The following is a 23,380-nucleotide window of genomic DNA, read 5'->3' as shown; positions in this document are numbered from 1 at the left end:
CTATGCAATTTCAGAAACTTGGTAGGAAAATGTTGGTTCTGTGTGGGGAAGTTTTATGTTTTGGTTGTCTATAGCTACCCCATCAACCACTCAAAAATTTATTGGCTTAAAACAGTATTTTTGTTCACAAATCTCTAGTTTGGTCAGCAAGAGGAATAGTGTACTTTGTTCCACTTGGTGTCAGCTGGGATGGTTCAAAAACTGGAAACTGGAATAACCTGAAGCCTTGCTTATTCATGTCAGCTGATACTGGCTGATGAGAGAGATCTCTGCCCAAGCTATGGCTGTAATATCTACATGTAGCCTCTTCATGTGGTTTGGGCTTCCTCAAAACATGGTGGCTCAGTTCCAAGAGTAAGCGTCCGAAGGGAAAGAGGCAGGCAAAAGCTGTACTGTCTTTTCTAACCTAGTGTTGTCCATTATACTGTGCTAGTTAAAAATGAGTCACTAGGGTTGGCCTTTATTTGGGGGTGGGGGGAGATTAGTCTTATTTTGGTGGCGATGTCCAAGAGGTTTTAAAACAACCGCACAGAGAATTAGAAGTTACTTCGTAACTCTTCTTCAATTCAGCCTATCTCCATTTATTGCTGATTCACTTCCCCAGTCTGCTTAACAAAAAGGCATTCCCCTCTGCCACAGTGGAACTTGCCTTGTAAGACATAAATGAGGTGCTTGGGGCGCCTGGGTGGCTCAGTGGGTTAAGCCGCTGCCTTCGGCTCGGGTCATGATCCCAGGGTCCTGGGATCGAGCCCCGCATCGGGCTCTCTGCTCAGCCGGGAGCCTGCTTCCTTCTCTTCTCTCTGCCTGCTTGTGATCTCTCTCTATCAAATAAGTAAAAAATCTTAAAAAAAAAAATAAAAAAAATACAGACCTAAATGAGGTGCTCAAGGCTATGCTGCATGAATTCTTTCACTTGGTGCATCTTCAAGATTGACTTCTTCCCACTAAGTTTCTGCTTATGTTTTTTTTATGTCCTACAGAGAACACCCCCTGTAGCTTTTCAAAATAAGCTTTGGGAAAGATTCAGATGTGCTCATTGATCATGTTGGTCCAGTTTTACCAATACACATTTACAGACCAATTTTCACACCATACCCCCAAAAGGTTGGTCAGTCTTTGATAAAGAACTAAAAGTTTCTGGGGAAATAATGAAAATATTCTGTGTATACTTAATATTCCTTTTCTACCTGAGCCAGCTAAATGTGCAGGATAACGCAGTCTTCTTTGCAACTTACGCAGGATTGAAATATTTGAGAAAAGCACTTCAGCTTCCAGGACTTAGTAAGTCTGATCTATCAGATCAGAGTGGAGTCTAAAAAAAGTCATACCAAGCCTCCGAGTTTGAAGTCCACAGGTTGCTGTTTGTAACAATCTTTAGATTTAGATGCATCAAAAGAATTCTCAGTCTTTGTTTAACAGTGTGCTCATCACCCTGGGTCATTGTGCCTTTCTGGGGAGCTTGTTAGAAGGGCTTGTACAGCCCCCCACTTCTAGAGAGTCTGTTTCTGTAGGGTCTGGGACTCTGCCTTTTAATACTCCCAGGTGATTGTAATGCAGGCTGTCTAGGAACCATGCTTGACCAGAGGCGTAACCACCAGCCAAAGCGGGGAGGGCAGACAGGTAGGTGGGAAATGCTGCTGAATGCCATCTCTGCAGAGCTAGAACCCGCTGCCTAGCAACCCTCACTCTTGAGGCACACTTGCCAGGTTAAAAGAGATCTTTTCCAACAGCCGTGTTGTAGACATTAGCCTCATAAGTCAACCTTGTAATGGGGTGGACTCTCTTTAACCACTAGTGTGCAGGTAGGGACCTAAAATGACTTTCTGCTATCTGAAATCACAGCAGCTTCTACAAAAGGTTACCTGAGAGACCGTGAACAACCAAATCAAGCTGAAGTTTTATTTAAAATGTAAAAGAAATAATTCTTGACAATGCTAATGAATAAAGCAGAAGGATACAGTGCTCTCTTCCTACTAGTCAGCCAGCCTGTCCATGTATGGGACAACAGACAGTACTTAGGTGCTGGCAGAATTTCACAGTAGTTTAGTGTTAGATAATCTGTGCCTAAATGATGTCGGAATTCTCAGTGTGTGATCTCGGTTCTGAGTTTACACCTTCACTGAGCATGAACAAGGGCTCCTGCTCCTTGGCCATATCCAAATCCCTTGGGCCCGAAGTTCTTTGCATAGCATCCTATGAAAGAAAAGGGAGAATTAGTGGAAAACCATCACGCTTTGCTAGCACTGCTTTAAGACCCATGAAAGGACAAATCTTTAGAAGTTAAAAAAAAGTCTGGCATGTCCGAAAGAGTTCATTTAAGATCTAAAATGAGTGATGTAGAGGCATCTGGGTAGCTTATTTGGTTAAGCAGCTGCCTTTGGCTCAGGTCATGATCTTGGTCCTGATTATCAAGCCCCACGTCAGGCTCCCTGCCCAGTGGGGAGTCTTTCTTCCTCTCCCTCTGCTGCTCCCCTTGCTTGTGTTCTCTCGCTCAAGCTCCCTCTCAAATAAATAAAATCTTTAAAATAAAACCATGAGCGATGTAGTGAGTATCTTACCACTAGCTACAAAGGCAGGTCCAAACAGTCTGTACAAACAGTACTCAGCTCACGGTCCCACTTGAGTTACAAGCATAAAAATCAGGCCGGGCAAGTGACATACTTATCTATTACCTTCATATATTCATATGCTTTGCTGAACATGTAAATTGGAAAGAAGACTCTTTATAGTGAGGTTTTTTTCCATCCTATTTGTTGGGAGAATCTGAAATGACCAGAACTTTATTGTATCATCTCCAATTGTTCTGTGGTTCTCTGTTCCTTGTAAGCATCTCTAGAGCCTTTATTTTTAAATAGCCAGTGCAATCCCACCCTTCCGCACCGTCACAGGTTTTGTTTTTGTTTTTTATAATGCTGGTGGCATTTCCTGAACCAATAACCGGTGTGGGATATTCAGACGGACAGTTGTAACAGAAATTGATTGTACCTTTACAATAGATTTCACCCTCTTTCTCAGTCAGAGTTGTGGATTCAAGACTCTTGCCACACTTGGCACACCGGAAGCAGTTTTTGTGCCAGGGCTGGAAGAGACAACCGAGTAAGTGTGAGAGGTTGGTTTCTTACAGTAGTTTAGATGCTGCAGCAAGTGGCTCGCAAAGATCAAGCCAGCTCGAGCCCCTGACTGCTGTGGTTCAACTCCAACAAAAAGCCTGGAACGGGGGGCCTCCCCGGACCTCCATTCTTGGTCACCTGCAAAAGGCAGGCGTTCAGTCTTCATTCACAGAAGACATGGCTGTGTCCCCAGGAGTGCTCTCAGACCTTGCCGCGAGCACAGCCTGCTCCTTCATACACTCCCTCTTTGGTGGCTGAGAACAGCTGCAGCTCCAAGAGGTGACGTGGTTAAGTAACTGTCTCAAATGCACACAACAAACAGCACTGTTCCTGACACTGGCTTCCCACTACCTGGAATAACCTGCAGAGTCCAGGTTTGTTAGCTGTCTGCCTTTTTAGTTAACCTTCAGGAGCAGCCCTTATGAAAACAAGTTTCTTTCCAACACAGATGTGATCTATCAAGTTAAGGGCATCACTTCAAAAAGTTAACGACTCAGATGGAAATCTAAGAAAAATGAATCCAAGGCATATATTTATTTATATAAAAGACAGAGTACCTGAAGGGGATGGGAAGGGGGAAAGGGAGAAAGAGAGCGGAGAGGAGTCCCTCACAGCTAGCAACTCAAGACAGAACTCTACCTTTCCAGCTCCAATGATCTTCTCAGCAGCATACACGGAATCCCCACATCTGGAACACTTCTCAGCTCCTCCGTATTTCTGAGCAAATTTAGAAGTGTTTGGATTTGTTGTAGGCCTGTGGGGTTGAGCACTTGCAGAAAGGGGAAAAAAATTAGGCAAGATTTAAAAAATTGGGCAAGATTTACCGAAGGCCCCTGCTAAGCCCACAAGGCAGGTGCAGCCAGAAGCTGGGACTTCACTGCTAAACTGTCCCACAGCCAGCAGCCTTCACTGAACTGACAGCAAAGAAAGGAGGACTGAATCTCCAGTGCCAGCCAGCTGGTACTTCAACCTACGTATGGACCCATTACAGCCCCCAAAAGACAGATGAGTCCCCAAACTTAAACATCTGAGTCTAAACTAAGAATTTATTGAATCCCCAGTGCTTGCCTGTTCACCAAACAATTATGCTTTGCTTTATAAAACCTACAGTGGGCGTATTTTTACCCCATATTCATATTACTCTTCACTGGAATCCACCATTGGAATCACAGCTAGTTTTTTGTTTTTGTTTTCTTTTTATCAGAGTTTGAAAAATCACTGTTAACCTAACCAGTTAAAAGTTTCTGCAAACAGGTCAGTAGACTTAGTCATTACAAAAGTTAAGCGTGATTTACAGACTAATTTCCTAGTATATCTTAAGTAGGGGAAAGTGTGAACAAACTGCTTTCTTCATGGAAAAATATTTTAAAAAGTTTGCTTATTACTGTATGTTTACTTTTTCTCTGTATAGTTATTTCTGTCACTTGTTTACAGTCACTGGGTAAACTTTTTTTCCTCACTTTCTGTAATGATTTCCCCCTTCAGTATGTCGGTGTAGCTACTCTGCAGAACACTGTTGTGGGCTCTGAGATTTAAAAAGAGACCCCCTCAAATCTCACACATCACTTAAGCAGATAAGAGGACAACAACAACTCAGCAAATGATGCAAGTGTCCCATTTTTTCCTACTGGAAAAACAGGTGTTTCTTTTTTCTTCCTGACCTATAGTTTAAGTTACATACATATTTAAAATAAAATGTTAATTTAGAAATACTCCCTTTTCATCAAACAATGTATTCAAACTCTTCACCTGTTTATCTTCCATTTGTTCTTCTCCAACGTATCCATGTTTGGGCCACTGTCACGGTTTGCTACCCTTCCGTTTGATGGTTTCACACACAGCATTTTTTAAATCCTCTTGGCTATGGCCATTGGAAATTTTATTTTAAGCAGCAAATACCAGTGCATTACTGACTCACAGTATTGGTATTTTTAATTGTCACTAAGATATGCACATTTTTTTAAAAAAAAAAATCTTTAAAACCTACTTATATAGTTCCTTTTAAGAGTGATCTTTAAAGGTGTATTCACAGTGATATCCAACATTTGGAGTTAGGAGTTTCCCTGGAAAAATTTCCAGTACATTCTGTTAATAAGAACTTAATGGAGATCTTCTCCTCTCTCCCTGCTAATGACATCACAGGGTGTGGATAACTTAACCTCATGACAAATGAAGAAGCAGGGGCTCAGAGAAACAGTAAATTGGGGAGTCTGAACTGAAAAAAGCAGTTGTGCCTCAACAAAATGTTCCTGCCCACACGGCGCTGTCTCCCCAGGAGATCCCTGTGAAGATATATGGTCCCCATACGTTATCATTACCATGTCCCACAGGCTGCTTCAGACCACAGTTGCTCCCAGAATTCAGTCACTGAGAGGCTTCTGGAAAAGGAAGTCTCTACATCTGGTCCTAGTATGTGGCCAGCTAAGATGGGGAAGAGGCAAGGGCCCTAATCGACAGGCCAGCACAGAGGGCTTGTCAATTACTAGAGAATATGGAGAAGCAGGAGGAGGTCAAGAGGAGGGTCCACTGGTCTTTGTGACTTTAAAACTATGGCCACAATCACTGACTGACTTTTGGGATTATGGATGAATTTGGTTTCGTTTGGGGAAAGGGATGTAGATGTATGTGTTTCGGAAGATTTGAAATGAAATCTTAGAAAACAAGAATGGATTTTAACAAACTGGAGTAGAAGAGCAGAACAAGAACAATGAACTTCAACAAAGACTAAGGTAAGCTGGGCTCCCACAGGTAATGGCACGCAGTGTTGAATGAGTCCGCCCTTGTACAGCTGGAGCACAAGACACCATGGCTCCGAAACTGAGTGTGGAAAAACCCAAGGAACAGACAGGTAGGCCTCAGTACAGTAGGAGCACAGGTGTGGGAGCCAAATGGACATGGAGTCAAATCCTGGCTGTGTCACTTACCTGTGGGACCTGAGCCTTCCTGTCCTGTCTATAATAAAATACTAAACTCAGAGTTACTGAAAGGATTAAACTCGGAGTTACTAAAAGGATTACATAAAATGAACATAAATGTTCAGCAGACAATAGACACAAATTATTTCAGGCACACCATAATACCCTGTGTTTAAGATTGTAAGATTGGGTGTTACACTGGGTTGATTTCCAGGCTCTATGATTAACTAGCAATGTGACCAGAGGCAAGTCACTTAATTTTCATTGTCTAAATTTGCTGAGTAAGATGGGAAACCCTATCTTGTTGGGTTGTGAGGAGTATATGCAGTAACATGTTAATACTGCAGAGTGGCCAGCTCCCAGGGTATGACTAACGGTCTTGTCCAACAAAAGGCTATCTTACTGGAGTATTACCCAGTTCTGCCCTCTTCAGTATAAAATGGATGTGAAAAATACGAAGTTCAAATGATGGAATTATAGGGTTACAATAGGAATTAAGAGGAAATTCCAAATGAAAAAACTATGCAGCCTGAACATGAAATACTAAGTGAAGTTGAGCAGAGTTACACCTTTCTATTTTGGTACTGGGAGCTTTTAAAATTTAATACTTATCTCTCAATCAAAAACGGGAAATAATTTCCATTTTTAAGTAAGAATTTGTAGGAGAAAAATAATTGCTTGGTGAACTATTCTTACATGGAAGGAGTGACTGAGGACTTTTCACTGACTGCTTAATTGCACCTGAGAAATGTGTCTTATGATTCAGATACTACATTTCGGTATCATTTGCTTTCATGACATACAGTCTCCAGAAACACTGTGAGATGGAAGTAAATACAAACCATGTGCTTTTGAGAACATGACTCCATGATACATGGGAGGCGGCTACAAAATCAAGCCTAGAAATCACTGGAATAATCAATGCGAATTTTGCTGGGTCCCAGACTGTCCATTTCAAGCTTAAAGAATAGTCATTGGTTTATACTAAAAAACTGGAATAATTTTTTGTGCTTATTTTAAGCTAAACATCTGTTCTGTCCCAGGCTCCTGTTCACCAAGCAACATCAATTGTTAGGACTCCTTTCTGAAGGTAAGAAACAGGGTCCTAACTTACCTCTCTGGCTTGATGCCCAGCCTTTCACCGCGGTCCATGTTGAGCGTGCCAGCGCCCTGGCCGTAACCGTAGCCCTTGGGCCCATATTTCTTTCCGTAGCAGGATTTGCAGTAGATCTCCTCATCGTGAATTGCCACTGTTGTGCTATCTAAATTTTTCCTGCAAACCACTGAGGGGGAGTTAAGTTAGACCTTTGGAACCATGCCAGAGATGCCTTTTTCCTTAGAGCAATGGTGGCCCTGACATGTGGTCTACAAGGTATAGGCTCTCTCACATTCCTTTTCTCTGGCAGTTTTCCAAACACCAGAGATGGCATCTGGACTGGGTCAGCTACAGCTGAGGACGATCTGCCTCTCTCCATGGATGGGACCGTTGTTTCAGAAACATACCAGAATTTTTGAACATCCTGAGGCCTCAAACTTTTCTACAGGCTTGGCCTCTCTGGCAGGAGGGAGAGAAGTTTCAGAGACGGCTATAATTACATGAACAAAGGGAACATAACACTTGGCTCCCAACCCTCAACACAGTCTTTTCCCACCTCTTCTTCCTAGTATTGCAAAATCACAACCTAACAAAGAACAAAAGGGTGGCTGAGTGCAGCCCTCTCCCCCAAAGAGCACCCCCCCCATAAAAATGAATTAAATCCAGAATGGTGGTTTTCATCACGAGTCTAGATGGGAAAAAGTATTACTGTTTCATCTCGCCACCAGCTTCTCCAGCAGTGATGAGTATGTCTGAAAATCATAAAGTGGTCTGAAGTCTGCATTTGTGTTTCCCTTCTGTCCCCAAGGAGAATGCATTCTTTCTTGATGGTTTTCTTGCCACAAGACATTTCCACGTATCCCACTTCATAAAACTGCCAAATGTCATCATGTTTTACCCAGACATTATTTCACTTTCTAAAACTTCACTAAAGCTTGAGAAAAAAGGAAACTGTGAGGGAACTTGCTGGTAGCACAGCTGGGCAGCTGGAGATCCAAGATTAGTGGACAAGGGGATTGGTTCCCTCCTGTTGAAAAGGGTGTTGGGCGGGGGCGGGTAGGGAATGCAAGGAGGAAGGAAGGACAGAAAGACGGCAGGGAGAGGCGACTAGCTGGCTGCCATAAAGCAGTTAAAATTACAACGTTTCTGTTAAGACTGTCGTCTTTTCAGAATGACATCATCTACTCTGGAACCTTGCTTGTTGAGGTTCAGGCACTGAGATACATTTGCTGGAAGACACCATTCACCCAAAACCACACATTGCTGAAGAACAAACACCCTTAACAGAATACACAGAAATACGAAAGGGTTTCAAAGACCACGTATCTCTTAAAGCAAGTTCACGGATACTACTGTCTTACTATCCTTCCTTTTGTCCTCTCTCTTCTCTACAGTAAAATTCTTCTAGGTTTACACACTCTTCTGAATTCTATTCATAAGAGGCTTTAGTCAGCAGAGACCATCCTCGGTAGTAAAATCGCCAGTAAAGACGCGGATATTAATAAACAGTGACTTTGTGACAGTAGAGACACTATCACAGCTTAAAGTAGATGAAACTAAGAACAGTGAAGTATCTATTTCTTCTTTGTTCACATACTCTTGGTTTCAAACCTGTTGAAAAATAGATTCCTTAAAAAAAACAAAAAGTCACTTCTAAGAGAAAAAATGCTTAAAGCAGACTTGAGATGTGGTACGCATTACGGGAGCGTACACAGTAAATATAGGTTATATTTTTATTCTTTGTAACCACGACTTTCTGTTGTGTCTAGTTGCCCGCCGAACAGCTACACTATAAAAAGGTCCCAACATGCTGAATGCTGGTGCCCCGAGGGAAAAGGCCAACTAACCCCACTTACTCTGTGCAGTTTCTAGCAAGAATTCCCACTGAGCAGGACTACAGATGTGTCTGCACGTACGGGTGGGTTCGTCACATTAACAAATCCCCCATCAAAGAAAACGGTGTCCTCTGAGTCCGAAGATGACTAACAAAGCTTTCTGCAGCGGCTTCTCTCCTGCTTGCAGCTGAGAGCTCAGCAGTCACGAGAGGGGGTGTGCAGGACGAGGGGCCCGGGTCTCATCCTGTCTCTCTCACTGTCCCTGAGGTGCTGTCTTCGGAGGGAACAGGCGTGTGCTTCATGCCCTACTTCCTGTTCTAGCAGACACTGACCGTTTTCCAGCCAGAAACCGTAATAATCCCCAGCTTACTTTGATGGGATTTTCATACCCGACGTTCCTTTCCCTCAATTAGGGTGTCAATAACCAGAAATGACTCTGAATTTTCACTAGCAGAGAAGTTGGGAATTTCACTCTTAGACACTGGATTTCAACGAATCGTGTGCCAAGAAGCCAGCCAAGGGCTTTCGAAGAGAAGGGGCCCCGCTGGGAGGAGAAAGCTGGGGTGGAAGGGGAGCCACCCGCGCACTCCACAATCAGAGCCCAGCCCTTAGCGGGTGCCAGAAACTGGGCCCGGTACCCGAGATAAACAACACTGAGCTCCTCGCTGAGCAGGGGAGACCGCAGGGAGAACGAGGAAAATACAGTAAGAGCGGTGGGGACACAGCCAGGCCATGTGTGGTGGGTCACCCGGGCCATCCTTGCCGCTATGCTGGGCCCCCATGCTGTCCAGGACAGAGCAAAACCCACTGACCCTGCTAAGATAATCTTTGTTAACATCACCACAATGTCTCTCCTTAAATAGTAAATGGAGGCTTTTTAGGACATGTGGGTCCCGTCAGAGGTCGAGCACCGGGAGCTACTTACTGCACAGGAAGCAGCAGCGGTGGAAGCTTCTCCCGTCGCACTGCACCTCTTCTGCGTGGTACACGGTCCTCCCACAGGCCCCGCACTTGTTGCCACCTCCCCAGACGGGCATCCTGAAGGAAAGAAGGATGCGAGAGAATGTCCCCACGCCCTACGAGATGTCTGACAAGCTCCTGGGGGAAACCGCTCTAACCACATCTTGAGAGGCCCGCGTTCACCCCAAATCACCTCCTCTAATCGCAGCTCTTTCATTAGCAAACTCGGGCTGGTGGGGCACACGCTGTTTTCCTGCAGGACAAAGGAGGGGCATTCAGAAAGTCACAGGTCGCCGGGCACAACCCAGACAAGGCCACCAGTGTCCTGGGAGTTCAGACAGACGGTGAGAGTGGGACAGCCCTCTTCTTGGTGATGGGTTCTGAAAACTCCGCTGAAGAACACGCACTTGGGAGAGGTTCCTGTGACACGTCTAATTCCTTGTAATGCCACCAGACTCTTAACATGCACCAAACACAAGCTGCGACACTTTGGAGAGAGAAGACAGTGCTGAGTCGCTGTGCAAGAACAAGTTCTGTATTTGTCCGCTGGAGTGATGCAGAATTACAGCATCAGTCATTGGGTTTGTGACTTTACAAGAGTGTGCGTGGAGCCTGGCTGTAACCACAACAAACAGCCCTCCAGATGGCTAGCACTTAGGTTTCTCTGCTTCACCCCAGCCCAACCAGGGGTTCTCTGCCCCTCTTTGATAGGCCTGTCAGTCCGTGCAGAACACGCTACCGAGTTCCCTCCCCGGCAAAGGGAACCGTCTGCCGAGTGCATCTGAGCGCCATGGCCTGCCTTCATGGGAGAGCTCCAGGTCCGAATCCTGCTATCTTGCTAGGATGTGGGGCTAGTGTGCCCTCATCTCCCTCCTCAATAAACCAGCCCACCTGGCCGCTGTTTAAAATGCCCACTTGGACAAGACCAGCACAGTCGGCTGCCCCTGTGCTACAGAAAGTTGTCCTTCAAGGGTGATGCGTTTGTGTGCCCTGCCCTGGGTGGTGTCTAAACACACAGTGAAAGAATTCCTTTCTTCCGCACCATCATTTCCAGGCTTCCCTTCTGTCAGTGGTATTTGCAGCCCTTGGTGGTGAAGTGTCCTTGGATGAGATGCGCGCCTCTCTAGGAAACAGCTGGATGAGAAATAGAGACCTCCTTCCTAACTCGGCCGTGGCTGGCTAAATAAGGGAAGAGGAGGACTGCAACGTAATCCACGGAGGAATCTTCAGTTCTTAAAAAGGTGGTAAATTCCCATCCTCCAGCCCATCTTACAGTGTTTAAATGATCCAGAACCCAGTGACTCCCTGAGCACAGAGATGAGGCCTTTCCACAAGCAAGTTGTAAAGAATCAGTCATTGTGTTGGCCACATTTCTGAACATACGGTGTTCTCTCGACCCTCTTCTGGTCACACCTTCCCCCAGGTTTTCTCCGGGGAAGCAACCATCTCTTTCTTGGTCCGTGCACTTTAGAGAAGTATTTACTAAAACGTGGTCTCCTGGCGGTGGTCCACCACGCCTGGTGGCAAGTCAAGATGAAACTCAGGTGAGAATTTAGAACCTTTGAACAGTTTTATGCCCCAACAATAAAAGCAAGATCAGTGCACTCATCTTGTTCAACAGCAGAGAATCAACCCGTACTTGGAAATTAAAACAAAAGAACGAACGGTCCTCTACCAGACAGTTGGAGAAACACTGGTTAAAGGGTACTGACTGCCCTCAACTCCAGGGCTGGGCATGTGACTTGGTCACGGCAATTAGGTCACTGCAGCCCCTACCCCCCATCACGGTGACTGATGCGGGAATGGGCACACCGGTCAGTGAGAATTAAACCCCGGGGCTTTGGTTTAGGACCGTGGGTGCAGGTGTGGAGCTGCAGGGGCTGTCTCACCACTGCAACCAAAGAACCTAAGAATGAAGGCAGCACAGAAGATAAGAGATGGAGAGACTGGGTTTAAACACTTTTCGGCTGTGCCTCGTCTTATCCTGGGCACTGTGTGAGCCAATAAATTGCCTCTTCGAGTCGTTCAGAGACGGAGCTCCTGGTCCTTGAAACCAGCACATACAAAGAGACTTGACAGATACGACTAGTTATCACTAAACTGCTGGCCTCAGCTTACAAAAGCCCACTTGCTTATTCAGACAGGACACAGGTAACTGCAAGGGTCCACCAACATCACCGGCTACTGTGAAGGCATCCATAGAGGATCAACAGCTAGCAACAATGGAATAAATCTGCAAGCTTTCCTTTAGTAGTTGCATAGATCAGTTATTCCCTTCCCTGGAGAAAGGTGCTCCATTGTTAACTCCACAGTGAAATTTGAGCCTGACTGTCTCAGCCACAAAGCCCTGGCTCCCTCGCCTTCCCCTGGCTCGAGTCTGGAGTGCAATTAGAACACTGACTTTGCCCCATGGCTCCACGTTACCAGAGTCCTGGAATGCTCCTAGAGGCCACAGACATCTGCTGGAAGTACCCTCGTGATTCCAGAGGAAACCTAAAACCAAATCCAGGCCCCCAGATAATGACCTTAGAATTCCTTAAAATTGGATCCCAAGCAGCAACAGCCCAGCTGGGTTTTGAAATATTTTGTGACTGTTAAGGCATTTCTCATATCAGAAAGTGTATTTAATATCAATGTGTATTTTACATTTTCACACCTATTTACTTTGGTGCTGTCACCAGGAAGGAACCAGATCTCCATCAAGACTAATGCTCTCTTGGGTTATCTTTGAATAGCATTTAAAAGCACATTTTTCAAAAACAAACTCATTACTTTGTTATTCTCTATCAAACAGCAGTTTGGATTTTTACAAAGGGAAGATCTTTCCTTTCTTTATATAATTCACAGTTACTTCAATTCACTTCTTGTAAGTCAAGTCTGATTGCTACTCCCCATGCCACACAACCAAATGAGTCACTTTTCAGGAAATACCCATCAAAGTGCTACAACATTCAGCTTCTATGTTAAAAGCCTTTTCCCCTCCTGGATGGGGACCACATCTCTGTCTTCCCCATACCATCTCCCAGAGCAGTTGGCACATGTCAAAATAACTTCTGTTGTTTTAAAGAATTCCTCCTTTTTCAGCCTGTCTGTACAATTCCCAGTCCAATCTGATCAAGACAAAGGTAGCACTGGTCGTCTTCTCTTTGTCATATTTTTGGATTCTAAGTAAAATTTCCAAGTCGTTAACATTTTAAAAGCTCCATCCAATTTCAAGGCTTTCCTAAGGATTTCTGCATAACTAGAGCGTCCTCAAAAAGCTTCAGCTGGAGTTATGCTTTATTTTTTAAGCTGGATACGGAGTAGCTGGGTGTCCCTTACAGTATTTTCTATTTTGTGTATCTGAATTATTTCAGAATGGAAAAAAAGGGAGGGAGGGAAGGGAAGGAGGAAGATTGATTGGTTGGTTTGGGTGGATACGGGTTAATACCACTGTTAAAATGGCTGTGCAACCTTGGGCTTAGTTTTCTCATCTGTAAAACAGGGAAAGGTAGTTCTGTCCACCCAGCGGAGATATGGTGAAGATAAAAGAAAGTGAGCAAATGTGTTGGCAGACATCAAGTAACTGTGAGCTTGAAAATGGTGGTGGTGGTGGTGGGGGGTGTCTCATACCGTCCATCCTGCCGTAAGCACTCCAGTACAGAAACCCACTACAGAAGGACATAGCTCAGAGCCACAAACAGGGTAAAGAAAAAACTTGGGGGATTAGTCACTCCTATACCTTCTTTGGGGACATAAAAACACACTGCAAATACAACACTAGTTCCATTTGTGGGGCCTAAGAAATTTAGTTCAAATTTACACGTTGAGGGTGAACCCCAGTGGACTTTTCCTGAATTTGGCAGGAAGAAGTGTGATGATCTTCCATTTCTGTCACTGGGCACGGCTATGCGTAGAAAAGAATTCTAAAGCTTCGTGGTTCCTACAAGCCTTTGGCTGCACTACTCCACAACAGCTGACATTAATCACAGCAAACTGGATTTGCACCGAGCAATCTGGGCTGCATGCCTTTCCCTGATCCTATGCCTTAATTTTCAGAATGGTGGGAGGAGAAATGAAATCTCACTTTACACATAGTGCGCGAAAGAGGCCAAACACAGGCTTATTCTCTGCTTCTCCGTCTGTTCTGTTTTTCAATGTCTTTCTCAAAGAGTTCTAACACTAGGATTTATCCACTGTGTTAGATTAAAAAGCTTGGTTTACATCTGAACACCTATATCCAATTTCTCTTTGCTGCTTCTCCCCAGGCAAAGACACCACCCAAAATTTCATCAGACTTACCCCAGGAGAAAATTACTATCGTCCAAATCTGAGTCACCTTGTGGTCAAGTGACTTCATCCTCTCGATAACCAACAAGAGCAGCATTGGCCACATGCATCATTCTCACACCACCTGTTCTGCATTTAGCATCTTATTTTAGAATCTGTCTTGAATCCACCAGTCTAGAGTCTACATGTCACCCCTTGCAGTGTGTTTCTGCTCTGATATTAGAGGTTTGGAGTGATTTCGTCTCTAAACCCGAATTCTAAATACTTCCAGAAGCTCTGACATTTTATTACTACATACAGGGTTTTGCTATTACCTAGAATCTGGCTAGAATCCAATTTCTCGAAAGGGAGATTTACTATAAACCAGTTTCATCTTGAGACACACCCGGAGGGACCACTAGTGAAAGAATATGTACATTAAGGGGTGCCTGGGTGGCTCAGTGGGTTAAAGCCTCTGCCTTCAGCTCAGGTCATGGTCTCAGGGTCCTGGGATCGAGCCCCACATCTGGCTCTCTGCTTGGCGGGGAGCCTGCTTCCCCTTCTCTCTCTGCCTCCCTGTCTGTCTACTTGTGATCTCTCTCTGTCAAATAAATAAAAAAATAAAAAATCTTAAAAAAAAAAAAAAAGAATATGTACATTAATTGCACTGTCCCAAATTACAATGATTTTTAATAGCGTTTGAGAGTGGTAGTTAATTGGAAATTAAGCATTACTCAATGCCCATTCTAAAAATGTTTCCTTCTACTTAACCAAACTATCTGGTTAGTCTACTTCCCTGATCTACGTGAGTACTACTGAACTAAGGATAGACTTCATGTCTCAGTGATCAGCTGTTTTCATCACGCTCCTACCAAAGCCACATCTTCAAGACAACTCAGCCTAAGGGTGAATTAAGAGCATGGATGTTGGAGTCAACAAAGTCTCGTTTCCTTCATATGTAAGATGAGAATAATGTGCCTTTCCTACAGAATTATTAAGATCATGAGATGAGAACATGCTTATAGGAGGCACTCAATGTATGATGATATACTCAGCATACTCAAGGTAGGGTGTTTTGTTATCAATCCTTATCTCCCACTCATCTCCTATAGTCACTCCCTCACGATACCCCTGATCCCTCCCCATCAGGTGAATGGACTTTCTGTCCTCCCTCATCCAGCTAAACCCTAACTTCTTTTCTGTATCACAAGTAATGCTTCTAGGGTAGGGGCAGCTAATAAACAATGTACAATGCTTTCCCGTAAGATTTCACTGAGTGTATTCATCCAGCATTTCATATCCTGGGTTAGAACTGAGGCTGAAATGGTTGGTTATAAGGAGGGGCCTGTACCTCGGGGAGTTCTGCTTGCGTGGTAGAGCGATGGAAACCAATAATGACGCTACCCTAGAACCTGTGACACAGAGTTACAGAGAAAGGATTCGGAACATCTGCATGGTCTACTTGTATAGCGATGTCAGAAACCATTTCATTTTGTAGATTTACTGATAGTGGGCTCCTGGAACTGTGTTTGACAAGACTCTGAAGTTCCGTCAAGATTCTGCACTGAAGATGGCTGTGATTACACATGTCTGCTATGGGCACTGCGGAGCACATGCCAGCTTTAAGACCTTTCTGGTGTAAGAGAAAGAGTGCGGAACTTAGATAAAAGGTTGAAACTCAGTCAGCAGCTCTGTTATCTTGGCCAAATTCCTTAACCTCAACTTCCTCCACTATACCTTGGAACCTTGGAAACGGATGACAACACGGATGACAACACTCTCTCATCGCGTGGTTGGAGGATTTAATAAGATAACGTTTGTGAAGTACCTGATAGAGAGCTTGTACTCCACCAATGCCGGCTTCCTTTGCCTTCAGCAGCACTGTGGGGCCTGAATCTGGCTACAGAAGTTCAGGTGTTAGGTGACCTGCTGAGGTAACTGACCTCCAAACACACCAGTCTGGGCTCCAGAACCACAAGCTGTGCCCCAAACTCCCAAATCTGACAGAAGGGCTGAGACCATCTCAGATCACCTGAGAATGATCGATCCTTGAGTTACCGAATTAGTTGTACACAGGAATGCTTTCTTCTCTGACCAGTCTTCACGGCTCCAGCTACCGCTGAGAAAGTGTCTTCTATGGGCCTGTCTCACACTCAAAGTGCTACTCTCAGCAAGAAAGCTCTCTACCACTCTTCTCCGTTGCCCGAAGTCTATCCTCACTACAGAGGAATCCCTCTTTCTTCTCAGTAAGTTCTCCTATGTTCACCTCCACCTTACCCTTAAGTACAAATTCTATATCCTGTTTCCATTTTTGTCTTCAACCTGAGGTACAGCAAAATCCTTGACACAGATTTGGATACTACCTGCCAAATGACATATTGCAATTAGAATGCAACTAGGCTATAAATTTGGTCACCATAACCCGCAGCATCTGCCACAGCAATCTACAATCTGCGCAAACTGCAAGATACTTGATTATTCAAATAATTTAATGTTATTATGGAGTCAGACCAGGGTTTATATGCCAAGACTACTGCTTATTTGCCAAATGATGTGACATTGGTTATTTGATCTGCTAGTTTTCTCATTTTAAAAATGGAGATAATGCTTACTTATTTCATAAACCAGTTCTGAGATTAAACAATGTATGGAAAGCATTCAGAATAGTGCTTGCCACGTGGTAGGTAATAATAATTACAAGTACTTATATAAAATGTATTATATATGTTACTTATATGAAGTAGTTTACGTCTTATAACTTACTTAACCTTCATAATGACAAAGGGAGACATTATCATTATACCCATTTTATGGGTAGAGAAGCTGAGGTATAGAGACATCAAGTGGCTCGTAACTATGACACCAAAACAAAATTACCAATTCAGTTTAAAAATCAATACCAATAAAATTCAAATAAGCTATAGAGTTTGTTTCACTGATGTTTTGCTAAAAGAAAACCACTGTTGGCAACACAAATACACAGTTCTGACTTCTCTGGTTTTGGCGCCGGTTCTTTTAAACTGGGCATTTCTTGTACTATGTGAGGATTCGAGTCTCTCTACACTTTTCTCTTTCAGAAATACTGTGAAGCCAGGCGGTGATGACCCCAACATGCCATCTGAGTGCCTGTGCAGAAATACCGTGAAGCCACCAACAAACCTTTCTTCTAGGGAGCTGGAAGGTATGCAGCCGTAACGTATTTATTACATGGCATCTAGCCTCTTTTTATTAGTGAAGGACAATTAGTAGTACCGTTGGCACAACGAGACAGTAAACAAAAAAGCAAGGACCCTGATATCCTCTGCAAATGATTGACAAGGTACTTCTATTGGTTCTTCCCCTTGACTTACACCAAAACTAAAAATTTTTTACAGTCAGAACTTGGTGCCAGCTTCCTCCACAATCTAGTCTGAGAAAACTCCAACTCAGGGTTCTTCAAGTGGGACCACAGTTTCCTTGAAACTGGGGACTGGTGAACTTGGTACCATGGACTTTATTTTATGCACTTAAAAACATTTTGGAAGAGGGGGCGCCTGGGTGGCTCAGTGGGATTAAAGCCTCTGCCTTTGGCTCCAGTCATGATCCCAGAATCCTGGGATCAAGCCCGGCATCAGCATCATCGGGCTCTCTGCTCAGCAGGGAGCCTGCTTCCTCCTCTGTCTCTGCCTGCCTCTCTGCCTACTTGTGCTCTCTCTCTGTGAAATTAATAAATAAAATCTTTAACACACACACCATTTTGGAAGAGGATTCAGACATTTCACCAAATGGCCAGAAGGGTTCACCACAAAAAAAGTTAAGAATTACCATTCTGGGTAATCAAGGTCCCAAGGAAATCTAAAGATCCCCACCCAACAGAACTCCAGGGATGCCATGAAAATACCAGCCCAGGACAGGACACAGTGCCTGGAGGGAACCTGTGAGTATCCCCTCCAGGCAAGGCCAGTAGATACTGTTCAGTTGGCTTTCACTGAGAGCCACTTCCCCATATATTCAACAAAGTTCACAAGAGGGTCTAACGACAAGGAATCCTTCCCAGGCTGAGGTGGGCTTTGTTCAAGGATCAAGATCAACGTGCCTTATGACAATCCTCATGTATATGCTATTACATCCATTTTACAAGCTGGAAGTAACAGGTGAGAGAGTAAAGTTACTTGCCCGAGGTCATCAAGCCAATGGGAGCTGGAGCTGCAAGAGACTTGGGGGACAGGTCAGTTCTGCCCTTTTCCCCAGGCAATGACCCCTCCCCAGCTAGGAAGCTTGCTCTCCCAGCTCATTTCATTTAACTCATCCTTGGCAGAGAAGAAAACTTAAAGGCCCACATCTCCATGGCCATTTAGTGGCAATGTTGAGGCCGAAGCTAAGCTTCTACAGCTCATTCATTTATTTCTGTTCCCTCTATGCTATGCCAACATTATTGCTGTTTTAGTATAAAATACAATTTCCCACAAATCCAAGTTATTTGGCAATTTCATCAGACCTTTAATGAATATTGCTTTCATCACAGTATTTAGTGTATAAGTATTTGAATCAATCAGTATTTGAATACATTTGGAGGAATTCATTAAAAATTTATGATCAAAACCTCAGATCAAATCTGCTAATGTTATCTATTGCCTGAATCCAGTGAAATATTTGTTTCCCACAACTGCAGTCTTAACTCCTTCCTTTCTTCATTCAATTAACCAATACTGGCTCTGGTCCAGCTGTGTTTAAGGCACCCAGGCAAGTATACTGTGACTCTCAAAGACTGATGAGATGCAGATCCTGCCTCTTGTATTTTCACTCTAAAGGAGTGAAGAAAACTAGAATCCAGAGTAGAAAAAACACAGAAATACTGATCAAGTACCAGTAGCAGTCAACCTGAGAGAACAATGACAAGAGTGAGGAAGACCAGGGTGGACTTTATAAAATCAGTTACGGTTTGGTATGAAGTTTTGAAATTACGTCATTCATTTCAAGAATCCATCACCCATCTCTTTACTGAAAAACTGGAGTCAAATTATAGCCAAATTTGTGGTTGTCCTATTTGAATTCTTGGCATTCCGTAAGTAGAGCTTTAAAACAGGTTAATTAGGAAAGGACTAAAGAGACCAATTTTACTTCCTGAGTTAAAAAAAACTAATACCCCAAATTAAAAGATTTTCTATATTGAAAGCACATATAAAGTGAAAATGTGCTTGTCTGCTGGCTGCAAATAAACCAGGTTAAACATTTTGGGCCACTACTTAAACAAATATCCTCCAACAAACGTCCGGGCTTGGGGAAGGGGGAGGAAGGTTGAGTGTCTCCCAGCTTAGATACCCCCTCCCCCAAGGGGCTGCCTACGTGGGGCTTTGGAACTCAGGATGTGACTTTCAGGACCTGTTGCTGAATTTCACAACCAAACAATATGGCTTTCCTGTTTGTACCTGAATTGTAGAAAGTTCCGGAAAAAGCTAGGAGTGATCGACCTGATGTTTCACTGCTGTTCTTCAACATTTAAATTTCAGGGCTTGGTGGGCAGAGACCACCAAACAATGGGGATGCCAGAAGCTCCGTACCGCAGCAGAGGAAGGCTTCTGGACTCGCGGTCTGTGGAAGCCCCCACCTCACTCCCAGGACTCCCAACCAGCCCCTGGAAAGGTCGCCGTCTGCGCAGCACACTTCGGGCAGAGGGGACCCCGAGACTCGGATCCCGCCCTCCCCTTCGTGGAAAGAGAACCAGCTGCTGGAGGAGGCTGCCCAAAGCTACTACAGGCGGATTAGCAGCAACGCAAAACTCTGGGTCCCGCCTCTCTCCCAGAGAAACCGGTCTGGAGCAACCCGCAGGAAGGTCACGCACTATTATTTATCTGCCCTAGGGCCCGGGATCCGAAGACAGGGCGGGGGCAGCTGCGGGGAGTGGGGCAGGTGTGCGGAGGGGGTCCGTGGGAACCCTCACGCAGGGGTGAAGAGACTAGTGCAGGGGCGACAAGGGGAGCCCCGGAGGGGGATGTCAGAGGAGATGGGGGACGGCCGGTGGGACGTCCTGAGGACCCCGGGAGACTGTGTAACCTCCCTCCCCCCCCCCCCGGGTAAGTGGAGGCGCCCCTACCGCCCCTACTCACTCGAGTCGGAGGCAGACCACGCACCGCCGGCGGAAACCGCAGACCCCGGGCGAGAGCAGCGCGCTGGCAGTCGGGAAGCGCGGCGGAGCGAGCGCCCGCACCTTTAAAGACTGCCTGGTGGGCGTGGCCTGTGGGTCCCGCCCCCGCCCCACCCCGCCCCGCCCGGCGGATTCCTGGACCCGCTCAGCAGGGCTGGGGGCGTCTAGCGTGGGGGCTGCTCGCGGCTTAGCTTCGGGCTGGAGACCCGGAGACAAAGGGCAGAATCCCGCCTCTTCCTGCTGTTTCCCGCCCGCCTGGCATCTTCCCACGTCCCTGGACCCTCCCGCCGGCCCTATTCCCTCTGCCTCCCCACGGGACCAGGCAGTTTCCAGAAGTGATTAGCAGCTGGGAAAGGAGGCTGCCTTAACATACAGAGACACCCTGAGACTGTCCCGTCGGGGAAGAGCCCCCGCCGCCCTGAAACGTACCCTTCTCACCGCGGGCGCCAGTTCTCCCTCAAGAGGTAACAGCCCAAGGTCGACGGAGGCTCCCACAAGTAGAGAAAAGGCCAGATCGGGGCTTTCCGCCACCCTCTCCCTTGCCTTATCCTTATATGTACACTCAACGTGATTAACTTCCCCGGTGGAGAAATATTCTCGCTCCCATTTCCAGCTTCTGGGAATCCACAACCTTCCTGTTCTTAAAGAGCAAAATATCTCATCTAGACTAAATAAATGACGTTACGAAAACGCCTCATTCCCCAAGTGTTTTGAGGGCAGGACTGCACAGGCTGCTAGGGGCAAGTAACCGAAACCCTGCCAGAAACCAGGGCACCCAAGGGTCCAAGGACGCCAGTGGCAACGCAGGGGACCTCATAGCTGAGCTGCAGGGTACTTATGGTTTTAGATGGGAAAAAAATAAACAATACTGGCTCTATCCAGTTCACATTCTAGGCCTACTGATGACCTCTGTGCCAGAAGCCACAATCCCTAAGGATTGGTACATGAGAGAAAGGGAAGCTGGAAAAAGGCTGTTACTGGAACTATTCCTACATCCACAAATGCAATAGCTTGCTCTCTGGTCCAGAGCTTCTCAACCTGGGCACATGACCTTTGGGGCTGGGTAATTCTTTGTTGTGGGGGCCTGTTCTGTGGATCCTAGGATGCTTCCACCCACCAGATGCCAATATGGCCCCTCCGTCCACTTTGTAATCTTTGATGATTACAACCAAAATTTGACTTTGCCAGGTGCCCTCGCCGTCAGAGGGCATTGGTTGAGAACCACTGCGCAGGTTCACATCTGCATGACCACTTGCAGAATTGGCTGCCGGTATTGCGCTGGGGCTAATCCAGCATAAACTCACTCCAATAGCAGCTGTAGAGTCTCTGTCCACCAAATACTGTGCAGAAACACGTCGTGGTGATGACGTCTCCTGATATTGTGGCAGGAGTCTGGAAGTACTCCTGCCTGCTGTGAGCTTTCCTAATTATGGGCAATCCATATTTTCATGATAATCAGCTAACGTAAAAGTGACATGACTCCTGAGGCTCGCAGGATGGTTCTGTCCTCAGATTCTAGGTTCACTCTAGCTCTGTTGCTTAGGATACTTATTTTTTTCTTGCATAGGTTTCTGTAGTGTTTCTACTGAATGAAACTCTGTGAACTTCACTGCTGTGCTGATTTTCAGCAAACCGTTGTCCATTCTCCCCTACCCTTGGGTTCTTCTTAATGTCTCTGGGACCTGATCTGTTAGCTTTCTGAGGCTCATGTTGTCCCTAAATTTCACGGCCTCATTCTATTATTTGAAGTTAGGCTCACTTCTAACCGAAAAGTATTTCTGCTTTCTGTTCCTGTTTGTATTTCTCAGTGTATTTTACAGTGAGTCTGGGGATAATGTGCATGTGATTTTGAATAAATCCGTATTTGTATTTAATTATCAACATTTTAATAAGGATTTTACTTCCCTTTAAAAAGTGTCGACCCCTTTCCTTGTAAATATTAAGAAACTATTTCAGATGATTAGAGAGAATAGTGCAAAGAGTAAGAGTATGAGCTTTGGAAACAAACTGATGTGGTTTTAAGATACCACCTTGCTTCCTAGTAGCTCTGGGAGCTTGGCCTAATACTTGACTTCCTCACACCTTTTTCTTTATCCATTAGATGATGATAATACTACAGAACTCATAGGATTGTTAGGAGGATTAAATCAGATTATGTATGTAAAATGCCAAGCAGAGCGCCTGGCTCATGGTAAATTCTCAGTAGCTGATGGTTGTGATGTTAAACAAAGCTATCTTGATGTCCTTTTCTGCCTTGAGAAAGAAATAGAAGCTGTGTTTTGCTGAGCATTCATCTTACGCTGTCTACTGAAAGGTTTTGTAGTAAGAAGGTGTTAAGTGTTTTTCAAAATAATTAAGAGCCTTCCAGTAGAAAGTAAGTTGTGTGCCTGGGGAAGAGCTAGTGGGAGAAGAATAAGCCCTTCTGAATTCCATATGGTCCTACTCTGACTCCTTCCATCTTATAAGAGGTGAAATTGAAGGTTAAATGTGTCCAGCAGGAGGTTTCTTTTTCCCAAGAAATGCACATTATACTTGTAACAGCTCCTTCATTCTCTGGAACCTATTAAGCAATTTCATATGAAAGTTCTTCGTCAAGGTCACTGTCCTAAGGCAAGTTGAACCAAGGTTGCTTTTCTTCATGACCTTGTGCTCAAGTTCAGATTTTTCAAATATTTTTATTATTTTTATTTCATGTTACTTTTTCTTAACAAAACTCAGAACCAGATGAGTGTGAATATAAACATAGGGCCTCTTTGTTTTCTTTTAGAGCAAGGATTCCTTCCCAGAAGCCAGCGAGGCTATGGTGAAGAGGAATTTTTTTTAATATATGTGAAATAAAGGAAAATATAAATTCTCACTTTGCGGGGCACCTGGGTGGCTCAGTCATTAAGTGTCTGCCTTTGGCTCGGGTCATGATCCTGGGGTCCTGGGATGGAGCCCCACATTGGGCTCCCTGCTCAGCAGGAAGCCTACTTCTCCCTTTCCCACTTTCCCTGGTTGTGTTCCCTCTCTTGCTGTGTCTCTCTCTGTCAAATGAATAAATAAAATCTTAAAAAAAAAATTCTCACTTTGCTAATCTACATGCTTAATGA

The 23,380-nt window shown here is 44.9% G+C and overlaps 2 protein-coding genes across 3 annotated transcripts; one reads left to right on the top strand and one right to left on the bottom strand.

Annotated features, from left to right (window-relative positions):
• Positions 1 to 1,885: 1,885 nt before the first annotated feature.
• On the bottom strand, positions 1,886 to 20,323 carry CSRP2 (cysteine and glycine rich protein 2). Of its 2 annotated transcripts, none has more exons than XM_044228966.1 (6): positions 20,251 to 20,323; positions 9,882 to 9,994; positions 7,140 to 7,308; positions 3,750 to 3,879; positions 2,986 to 3,079; positions 1,886 to 2,193 (listed from the first exon to the last, which is right to left on the bottom strand). In XM_044228966.1, the coding sequence occupies exons 2-6, from the start codon at positions 9,991 to 9,993 to the stop codon at positions 2,117 to 2,119; spliced, it is 582 nt and encodes a 193-aa protein (XP_044084901.1). In that variant the 5' UTR covers position 9,994; positions 20,251 to 20,323; the 3' UTR covers positions 1,886 to 2,116. The 2 variants fall into 2 exon arrangements, with proteins under 2 accessions (XP_044084901.1, XP_044084902.1); XM_044228967.1 differs by lacking the exon at positions 20,251 to 20,323 and adding an exon at positions 10,110 to 10,187.
• LOC122890882 lies at positions 14,748 to 20,357 on the top strand. The gene is made up of 2 exons (XM_044226334.1): positions 14,748 to 17,345; positions 19,654 to 20,357. Exons 1-2 carry the CDS (start codon positions 16,940 to 16,942, stop codon positions 20,355 to 20,357), a joined length of 1,110 nt encoding a protein of 369 aa, XP_044082269.1. The 5' UTR covers positions 14,748 to 16,939.
• The last annotated feature ends 3,023 nt before the right edge of the window (positions 20,358 to 23,380 follow it).

Source organism: Neovison vison, chromosome 12, assembly GCF_020171115.1.
Source record: "Neovison vison isolate M4711 chromosome 12, ASM_NN_V1, whole genome shotgun sequence".
NCBI classification, from domain to species: Eukaryota; Metazoa; Chordata; class Mammalia; order Carnivora; family Mustelidae; genus Neogale; species Neogale vison.
This window is presented reverse-complemented; position numbering and strand designations above follow the sequence as displayed.